This window comes from Globicephala melas, chromosome 15, assembly GCF_963455315.2.
Source record: "Globicephala melas chromosome 15, mGloMel1.2, whole genome shotgun sequence".
Taxonomy (NCBI): Eukaryota; Metazoa; Chordata; class Mammalia; order Artiodactyla; family Delphinidae; genus Globicephala; species Globicephala melas.
In genome coordinates, this window is record NC_083328.1 from 82110590 (window position 1) to 82120334 (window position 9745).

Here is a 9745-nt window from a genome sequence, read left to right on the forward strand (position 1 = left end):
AGCAGTTGACGTTGCTGCGGTGCCCGAGTTTGTGGTCATGATTCGCGTTGCTAGCCGTGGTGTAGGCTCTGCAGGCGCTGTTGAAGCTCAGGTCCTGAGCCACTTAGGATGCAGGCCGGGCTGTGTAACCGTCCAGGACGGTCACGGGTGGAGGAGTCTGTGCCAGAAGGGAGTCCATGGGGTCGGACGAGTGTCCTGAGGCACCGTCTGGAAGTCAGAGACCAATTTCATAGCCACTGGAGGAAGGCCAGCCCGAGAACCAGAAGCAGGAAGGGGAGAGGGGCCGCTGGGGGGCCCAGCCCCCCACCACTGACGGGCGTCTGCGGCAGAGGCCTGTGCTGCGGAGGCCTGGAGAAGCCCCAGGCCACCCTGTCACAGAGCACCAGGGGTGCTTGGTAGGATGTGGGCCTCTTCTCCGGGGTGTCGGGACTGGAGCCGTCAGTGGGCCTTTGTCCGATGAAGAGCAGGCTTTGCCCGAGGGGGCCCTCCTCCATCTTGAAGAGCTCGTACTCCACGTGGGGGAGCCGGATGCCCAGCGGCAGGCACCCGTTGGTGGCGGTGACATCCCGCTCCGCTCCCAGGTACCAGGCCCCCGGGCCACCACAGCTGCTCGGCTCGGAGAGGTTGAGCATGGCCGTGGTGACCCGGTCCATGGGGGTGACACGGGCTCGCGTGACCTGGAACACCAGCTCGGTGCCGCCACGAACCCTGGCAGACGGCGTGCCCTTGGTGTAGCGGCCGGCTGCGTAAACGGTGAAGGTGGGCTGCCGGCAGGTGGGGTCCGAGAAGTGGTGGTAATACCCTTCCCAGGAGCGGTTGTGCCCATGGAAGGTGAAGACCCTGGTGAGGAAGAGCACGGCAGGGCGCACCTCGCACCCGGGGCTGACCCAGCGGCCGCCCAGGCGCAGGGGCAGGGCCGCCTGGCGGGGCAGCACGGGTGGGTGGTGCTCGTCGGAGCGGGCGATGAGGCTGCAGGCCGGGCAGGGGCGGGCGTGGTGCTGTCAGAGACAAAGGGAAGGCGGTGACTTCCGAGGCGGGAAGGGCAGGGTGCACCCGCGGCGGGCTGGCTCGGGGTCCCGCCCCCGGCCGCCTGTCACCCCTCCCTCCCCCCCTGCAGCCCCGACGGTCACTTCACTCTTCGTGGACCTCAGGCGGCTCCTCCATCCTCTGGGCCTTTGCACCTGCTGCTGCTTCTACCCGGAACCACCCCCCCGGCACGTAGCCTGGCTGCCTCCTTCCCGACCTCTCAGTCTCAGCTCAGAGGGCTTAGAGAGACTTTTCCCAACCACCCCTTGTATGGTGGGCCTCAGCCCCTTCTGGTGCTCAGGGGCGGGTCACGCCCTATTTCCCCTGCTCTCCACTCCTTCCCCTTCACTGGAGAGTGAGCTCCAGGAAGCCCAGGCTGTCTCTCTGTGGCTGCTCCATCGCCAGGGCTAGCACAGTACCTGCTCGCAGCAGGTGTATTGGGCAAACGAAGGAAGGAGAGACGGATGGAACTTGTGTCCTGGGATTTGAAAGAAGTTGTCCTTTCCCACACCCGGCCTGCTTGTTCCCGAAATTCGACCGTTCATGTTTACTGCCTTTCTCCTGCCTGTTGTTACTTCCCCCACCCCCAACTCATTCTTTTTTAGGTGCTTCGTAAGGGCCAGGAGCTGTGCTGAGCACTTTTCATGCACTGTTACCTTACAGCCGCTAAAATTCTCATGCCCTTGGAACCCCTTGCTGAGCGTTTGTGCTGAGGTGTGGCTGAAAAGTTGCAAAGAGATTTGGCACAAAGATGTTCATGCTTGTGTTATTTATAATCGGAAACCCAGCCCCCTCTGCGCTGGTTGTCAGGTGCGGCCACAGTCCTCAGTTGCCCGAGGCTGTTTTCCTCTCACTCTGGCCTTATTTACAGTCGCCCCTGTCTTGTAAATTCTTAGGAGCTGGGTTTACAGTAAAACACGTCAACAGGAAGCAGATGCTAAACCAAGTTGCGTGGGAGTAGTCGGTCTGCATTCTGGAGTGGAAAAGCTCAGTCCAGGCCAAAAAGAAACCAGATACAGACTTTTTTTTTTTTTTTTTTTTTTTTTTTTTAAGGGAGCTGCTGCCCAGAATTTAGTTCAGAGCATCATTCTGAGAGGTAAGTGTCCTGGAACAGCCGCTTGTCAAAGCAAGCATCCCCAGCTTTTGCAGTTCCAGAAGGACACCCAGGGCCATGGGTGCACACAGGACAGGGAAGGGGAAAGGCATCTTGAAGCGCCCCAGCTGGGAAAACAGCTCCAATGTTTTTTGTTCAAAAAACAAAAGATTTCCATAGATTGCTGCTGGATGAGTTTCATGCCAAACAAGGGGGCATTTGGGAGTTCCAGTTTAGAAAGAAAATATTGGATGATTGAGAACAGACTTTTTTTTTATTATTTTGGATTGCTACATTATAAGCTCTTCTTATTTATTTCTATGGTGAACCTAAAGTTGTCTTTTTTCCCATAATACAGAAAACGGTATTATTTTTGGTTTGGGGGATTTTGACCCAGAGGACTAGAAGGCACTTGGAAATGCTAATAAATGGCTACAGAAAGGTTTGTGACGGAAAGAAGCAAGAAAGCTGGGTAGTTAGCTGGAGTGCAGGTAATTGGAATGCTGGCTGGTAAGAGTCTCTTCTAATTCAGGCATTTTAACCCACATTCCAACTGTTGTTACACTAATGTGTATTGACAGGACATAGTGCATTACACCAAAATAATCTCAGGGCTGCCTTTCTCCCTCAAAAGAGATATCTTTTGCAGACAGGACATCTGGGGATGCTGGTTGGTAATTTGGGGCAAGCAGTTTTCTGCATGGCAGAAACAAATGGAGAACTAGCAAGACTTGAAGGTGAGAGAGGGAGAGAGAAAGCATTTCCCTCTCTGATGCTTTGGAAGGGGATGGAAGAAAGTACCTGTCTATATCAAAAACCTTCCAGGCATCGTCGTGCACAGGTCCGGAGTTGCACGTGTTAATAAACAAGGCCCCAGCCAGCAGAACTCACACTTGTGTGCAAGCCAAACTCTTATTGGTTTCAGCCTGTTATGTAAAGTTATACCAGCAGCACATACAGTTTCTAGTTAACTCCCAGAGGCGACACCAGGCTTAGATGATTTTGCTCGAGCGGTGACTGATTGATTAGGATTCTATATCCAGGCAATGAATTTGGGAATCAAATTGGTTTTCAATTAATTAACTTCTAAGAATGTTGATGTTTACCATCTGGTTTGGGTTGTGGGCAAGGCCTGGGCTCCGGAGAGCATACGGTAATGACTGATTCGTTACCTGGGGGGTTTAGCTGCAGTGTATCCTTCTGTGAAATTATCTTCCTTTTTCTGTTTTCTTATGCGGAGGGGGGCGGTTGGTGAGTGAACATCTAATTTAACATCCGTACATCTGGCCCTGCTGGTCCTGTATGTTCTGCTTGGCAACTGCATTGCAGGTTGCATGGGCCACCCTGGCTGGTCAGGCAGCAGGAGGGCAGGAGTCTGCAGCCCCAGAGCCTGGCCTGGGGAGACATGACATCGTCATCCTCCGTGCCCCGGGGTCCGTCCTCTCTGCATTCAGAGCAGTGTGCCCTCCTAACGAGGTGGTGGGTGCCGGTAATCACCCCACCACCAGTGCCTTCTCGGCTCTAAGAAGGATGGACGTCAGACCAGCCTAGAACATTGGCTGACAAAAGGGGAATCGTTTCGAGGTCATGAAGAGAACTCAGGCTGATTTTCTGATCACGAGGGCTTCGCGTTGTGCTTCTTCTCTGCTACCCAGATCTCTGGTTGGGAGGAGGGAGGTGGGAGAAGGAGAGCAGATGGGCTGAAACCTGGTGCCCCTCCCCCCCACACACACTGGGGGTGCTTTGACAAGAGGCTGCTCTCAGGGGTGACATGTTGCCCCATCCGGTTTAATTCCGTAAGTGTCTAGTATACAGCAGGCACTCAGTACATGCTGAACATGTGAGGGTTGCCTGTGGGCTCAAAGAGCACTTGACAGGGATGCCTGAACTCATCCATTCCCCCATCCATCCGTCCATTCTCACTTTTGAAAGATATCCCTTGGGTATTTCCTACAGACATTCTTAACCCAGAGTCCTAACCTCGACTTCATGTTTACAAACCTCAACCTAAAATCAAAAGTTTCTTCTAATTGTGAATGTGGGCAACAGACCCCTGTAGCTCCAGTGGAAACTTCTGCTTCGTGGCCGATCTCATGTTAACAGTGTTGCAGATACTAGAAACACTGTTTACACTCATTGCTACTTTGAAATAGGGAGAATAAAGAATTCCCATTCATAGTAATCCCACCTCAGAGTGTTTTAAGACTTGGGTAACTCTTTTCATAGAATTGGTTTCTGTTTAAATCCCATGTCTTTTATTTCATGCTTTCACAAATACTTTTCTGAGGAGGGGTCCTGGGGTTTCAGCAGACTCGCTGGAGTGGTCGCGAGGCCCTAGCCTTGCCCACCAGGCTCTGTGCTCTGTGCCAGGAGAACTTTACATACATAAGGTTCAGTCTCTCTTTGCCTGTGTGCTCGTCGGACAAAAAAGGGCCATCAGATCTTCCCCGAGTCAGGAGAGTATGTTTGCGATGTCTTTAAGCTGAAGTCTAGGTTAATTGACTTACGTGAAATTCACTTTGGGGTGGGCACATCTCAAAGAGAGGGCATCTCCCTTTAGACTGCAGCCTCCGGCCCAGAGGGTGGTCCATGGACCACCTGGGAGCTTGTTAGAAATGCAAAATCCCAGGCCAGACCCGCAAACTTGACTGTGCTTTCTAAGAAGATGCCCAGGTGCCGGCATCTTGAGAACAGAGTCTGAGAAAGCGCCGCTCCGCCTGATGTTACTGTGACGGGGAGGGCTCAGCGCTGCTGGCTGCGGGGTAACAGTGGGTCCACATGGAGCTTTCCACAGGGGCCTTTGAGGGCTGTGCGGCCGCCTGGCAGAGCTCTGGAGGAGCTGCCCCCCTAGTTCATTCACCAGCATTTACTGGCCCAGCCCGTGTGCCAGCCCCTGGGCCAGTTGTGGGGACACGGAGGGGCACAGGGCCTCCCCCGCCACAGGTGATATTGGGAGAAGACGGTCAGCCAGTAAACAAACAGTGCAGCCCAGAGTGTGCCGGGTGCTGGGAACCGTGCAGAGTGGGGATGGGAGGGAACGTCTGAGCCGGGAACTGAGGGAGGGGGGACCTGCCCGTGCGTAGCAGGGGCAGGAAGGGACCCTGCCGGGTCCACGAGGAGAATGTCAGGAGGACCACACTCCAGAAGACTCCCCAGGAGTTCCTTCTGTCCAGACCTGAGAAGAGATGTCTCGAGCAGAGGGAAGAGCATGTGCAAAGGTCCTGAGGCAAGCAGACCAGTGCGGGTGGGGGGTGGGGGGAGGGGGGCTGTGCAGAGAGGGCCCTAGGCAGGGGCAGATCCCACAGGCTGTCAGAGCTCGCCCTCCCGGGGCCCCAGACTCACCAGGGCGCTCTGCAGCGGGCGCTGGTAACCGGTGGGCCGGTAGTGCCGCCGCTCCGCCCGGTCGGTGTGAATGTCCCCCAGGTAGAGCTCCTCCACCAGCCGGGGCGCGTCCCGGGGCTCGGGCTGCAGGCGGCGCTGCACACGGACCAGGCTGAGCTCGTGCATGGTGAAGCCCAAGGCGGCCGCGCAGTCCCGCTCAGCCCCGGCACCCAGAAGCTCGTACAGGGCCCCCGGCAGCCAGGCCCGGGCGGCGGGCAGGCGGTGCGCGCAGGCCCGGCCAGCCCGGCTCTGGTCCAGGCGCCCAGCCACGTCGAGCAGGGCGCTGCGGCTGTGGAAGACGACGCCCACCTTGTGCAGGTGGTAGTCGGCCTCGGTGGCGCCCCGGGTGACCCAGGAGGCCCGGCGCAGGCGCACCTTGCCCTTGATGAGCAGTGAGTGGGCGGGCTCCCGGCACGAGGGGTCCCTGTAGTAGAACTGGTAGGCGCGGAAGAGGCGGTTGGGATAGAAGGTGTAGGAGCGGGTGAGGAACTCGGGTCCCGGGCGCACCTCGCAGCTGCGGGGGCAGAGGGGGGTTGGGCAGAGCAGTGAGTCCCCCAGCCTCGCTCCGGGATCCCCCTCCTACAGCCTCTGTTTCAGGCCTCAGCTCAGGGCTGGGAGCCTGCAGCCTCAGTTTCCCCAACTGATCTCAGCCCCACTTTGAGGGCTGGGGGCCTTCCACTCTTGCCTTGTGGCCTCAGCAGAAGCTGTCCTTCATGCCATCCCAAATGCCTTTTTCAGCGGACATCCACCCTCCTGGCCCGGCTCCCCGTGGGTCCCATGGCTCCCCCTTGGCCCAAGAAACACACAGGCTTTGCAGCCAGAGGACCCGGGTTCAAATCCCATTTCCGTCCCTCCCGAGGATCGTGAGCCTGGATAACGCCTGGCTCCTTCCTCTGGGACCGGGAGGCCCTGGATGCACAGTCAGGGTTTCGAGGAAGCAGCCAGCACAGTGGTGGCACCTGGGAGGAGCTTAAGAAACGGGGGCTCCTTCGCACCATTTGGGGAGCCCTGTGCTCTGAGCTCCTAGGGGCAGGGTCCTGCCTGTTCTCTCCCCGTTGGGTTCCTGGCACCTGGTCCAGGGCCTGGCACACACTGGACCCCCAAACCCTGGTCCTCGCTGAGTGAATCGTGAATGATGGTGCTTACATTGTCTCCCCGCTGGCTAAGCGGACGGGCCCCCTGCCACCACATTTCACCCACATCTGTGACAGGCTTGTTGATCTAAACCAGAGAACTTTTCCAGTGAAGGGTCAGATAATAAGTATTTCTGTCTTTGTGGCAGTTACTCAAGATCGTGGTTCTGGAGCTAAAGTAGCCAGAGACAGTGTGTACATGGTGGGCGTGGTTGTGTGCCAATAAAACTTTATTTGCAAAGCCAGGCGTCATGCTGGGCCTGACCCCCGGGCCCTATTCTGCTGGTGATGAAACCATGACTCCTAGACCCCCAGTCACACCCTGGCTTTGGGGTGGATGGTGGACAAGTTCCCCGGGAAAAAGAGCAGGCAGGTACCCCCTGCACAATGTTACGCTAACCAGGTGCCACCTGTACTGTTATTTTCTCGAAATGTTTCGTACCAGCGCTGCTGGAGCAGGAGAGATATGTTCTCGCTCGCCCTTTTCTTTCAGTCCTTCTGGTTATATAAGGAGAGAGTCACGGTTGGAGTTCATGTGTCTTTAACACCAATCTCCCTTTTCTCCCAAAGTGAACAGACTCAGGGCCTTAGGCAGGCAGCGAATCAGGTGAAAATTTAATGATGTTGTTTTGTTTTCATTGACTTTCTTTTTTTGTTTTTTTGCGGTACGCGGGCCTCTCACTGCCGTGGCCTCTCCCGTTGCGGAGCACAGGCTCCGGACGCGCAGGCTCAGCGGCCATGGCTCACGGGCCCAGCCGCTCCGCGGCATGTGGGATCTTCCCGGACCGGGGCACTAACCCACGTCCCCTGCATCGGCAGGCGGACTCTCAACCACTGCGCCACCAGGGAAGCCCAGACTTTCTTTTTATGGTTTCCTCCTATTTATGGCAAGTGGCTCAGCTCCCCATAGCCATAGTGATCTTACGCTTCCTTTAAAAATAACCATAGTGCTGTAAATATGCACCGTATACCAGTTACCCCCCAATAAAGCTATAAAAATGCATGAATATGTTTACACCAACAAAAGCAAGTTGGTTTAAAGAAAAATCGTGAGGAAATACCAGTACAGGCAGTAGTTAAAAATGGAGAGAGGTGACTCACATGCCCGAGGGTGGGAAGATTTGCCCAGAGGAACGCAGCAGGTCACACCAGACAGCTCGGTGGTTCCCAGACTCTGGGTCTTTCCCTGCACTACTCCCAGAAAATAGCAAAGCCTGTCTGAAGGGTACAATGGGGGACTTTCTAGGAAGAAAATATTAGAAGTTTCTAGAACTCTCTGGAATGCTGTTGTCTTGGAGCAGGAACAGCCTGCAGCCAGTCCCCATCCTCCCCATGTCTCAGTTCTGTCTCAGAGTGACCCCGGCCAGTGGTGCATGAACCCCACCTGGCCTGTGGAGTCGAGGAGGGGGCAGAGCCTGGGAATGCATCCAGAGCCTCTTTGCAGAACTCAAGTCCCCTTCCTCCCCCAGTGCGCTAGCAGATGCTTGGCAGTTGGATTTTTCCCTGACCTCGGGAGGTGCGTGGAGGACATGGAAAGTCCAGTCCCTGACCCCAGGATGGGACTGGCCCAAGGGGCTGGCCGGGGAGGAGGGGATGTACTAGGTGTGGAGGAGGACACTGCCTTCCTTCTCCCTGACACTGGGAGGGAGGACCCAGCTGGCTGCCCCACACATGAGGGCAGAGCACAAAGCCCATCGCCCCAGAGCAGCACTGAGGCCTCTGAAAGGTCAGGTGAGCCTGTCAGGTTAGGAGGAGAATTGGATGGGCAGGCAGGACCCCGGGCCCTCTCTGGCCTACTCCTTCCGGTCTCAGGACCTTTGCACCAGCTGCTGCCTCTGCCTGGCTCTGCCCCTGGCTCCCTGGATGGCTGACTCCTTCCTCCTTTCAGATCTCGACTGAATGTCACCATCTCCGAGAAGCCTTCTGTGACCGCCCTCGAAAGAGCCCTCCCGGGCCGCTCACTCTCACATCCTCCCTTTTATGTCTTTCACCGTCTCAAGTTTAAGTCACTTATTTCTGTTTAGGGCTTGTCTCCGCCGCAGCTCCCCCTGCACCCAGCTCATAGTAGCTCCTCAGTAAGTGTTTGCACAGCAGGTGCTCAGTGTGTGGAACAAGGGCATTTCCTCCAGTTGCTGTCTGTGGCTGGGGCGGGATGCCCGACACAGTCCCGACCTGCCAGGCTCACTCTGGGGAGGGCGACAGCAAGCACGTGCTTGGCAGGCCTCTGGACAGTTGCACGAATTGTACCCGTTTCACAGATATGGGACACTGAGGCTCAGGGTGGGTGAAGCCTCCAAGCCCAGGGGCCTGTGGTCAGCGTGACCTCAGCAGGGTCTTACCCAGTGGAGATCCAGGGCCCGTCCAGGCGTGGGGGCAGCAGTGCGGTGACGGGCGCTCTGCTGGGCAGGAGCTGCTGGCAATGTGGTCCCCAGCGCAGGCGGCTACCCTCTGCCATCCCGGCTGCCTCTGCAGTGTGGGCTGCAAAGCAGACGGACCCGGGTCAGCGATCCCAGCACACCCTGGTTCTTCACCTGCCTGGCCAGCAATGGGCTCCCCAGATCGGGGCGCCTCGAGTCAGCCTCAGGACCCATCTGCCTTCTGCGCGCCTGCCTGCCGTGGCCGAGTGCCGCCGGGCAGTGGCGGACGGGCCCTGCACCCGGGACAGGAGGCAGCCTGGACTCAGACGGGGCCAGACGGTGGGACTCCCACCCCCTCCCACCAGGAGCCCGGGCTCTGCTTGACCTCTGCCCCTGGAGTGGCCAGACCTGTGCCCGCCGCGCGTGGCCACTCCGTTCATGGTCCCTCCGTGGTGCCAGGCCCGGGTGTCGTCCATCCCCACGGGTGGGACCTGGCCGGCGCCGGCTCACCGTGGTGCTCACTCGGGATGCGTGTGGTGGGGTCAGGCTGAGGCGTGAGGCCAGCAGCGGGGCCAGGGGAGGGCTCGGAGGCCTCAGGGAGAAGGCTGTGAGCAGTGGGGCAGGCCCAGGGTCCCCGCCCTCTCCAGACGGGCTCGTCTCGTGGAGACAAGCCAGGCCTGGCCGTGGGAGCTTCACTTCTAGGAGCAGCTCAGAGGTGAGACCACCAGGGCCTTCAGCTGCCAAAGAGCAGCAGT

The 9745-nt window shown here is 57.5% G+C and overlaps 1 protein-coding gene across 1 annotated transcript; it reads right to left on the minus strand.

Moving 5' to 3' along the window:
- Nucleotides 1-227: 227 nt before the first annotated feature.
- Nucleotides 228-9466, minus strand: APCDD1L (APC down-regulated 1 like). Its single transcript, XM_060285339.1, has 4 exons — nucleotides 9244-9466; nucleotides 8973-9111; nucleotides 5462-6014; nucleotides 228-998 (listed from the first exon to the last, which is right to left on the minus strand). The coding sequence occupies exons 1-4, from the start codon at nucleotides 9464-9466 to the stop codon at nucleotides 228-230; spliced, it is 1686 nt and encodes a 561-aa protein (XP_060141322.1).
- Nucleotides 9467-9745: the final 279 nt, after the last annotated feature.

Excerpts from the sequence above, each read along its gene's own strand:
- APCDD1L (XM_060285339.1), bottom strand. The coding sequence starts at position 9,466 with ATGGACGACACCCGGGCCTGGCACCACGGAGGGACCATGAACGGAGTG. Across the intron at positions 9,112-9,243 it reads GCGGCACTCGGCCACGGCAG|CCCACACTGCAGAGGCAGCC; the intron begins GCAGGCGCGCAG and ends TCTGCTTTGCAG. Across the intron at positions 6,015-8,972 it reads GGGCCCTGGATCTCCACTGG|CTGCGAGGTGCGCCCGGGAC; the intron begins GTAAGACCCTGC and ends CTGCCCCCGCAG.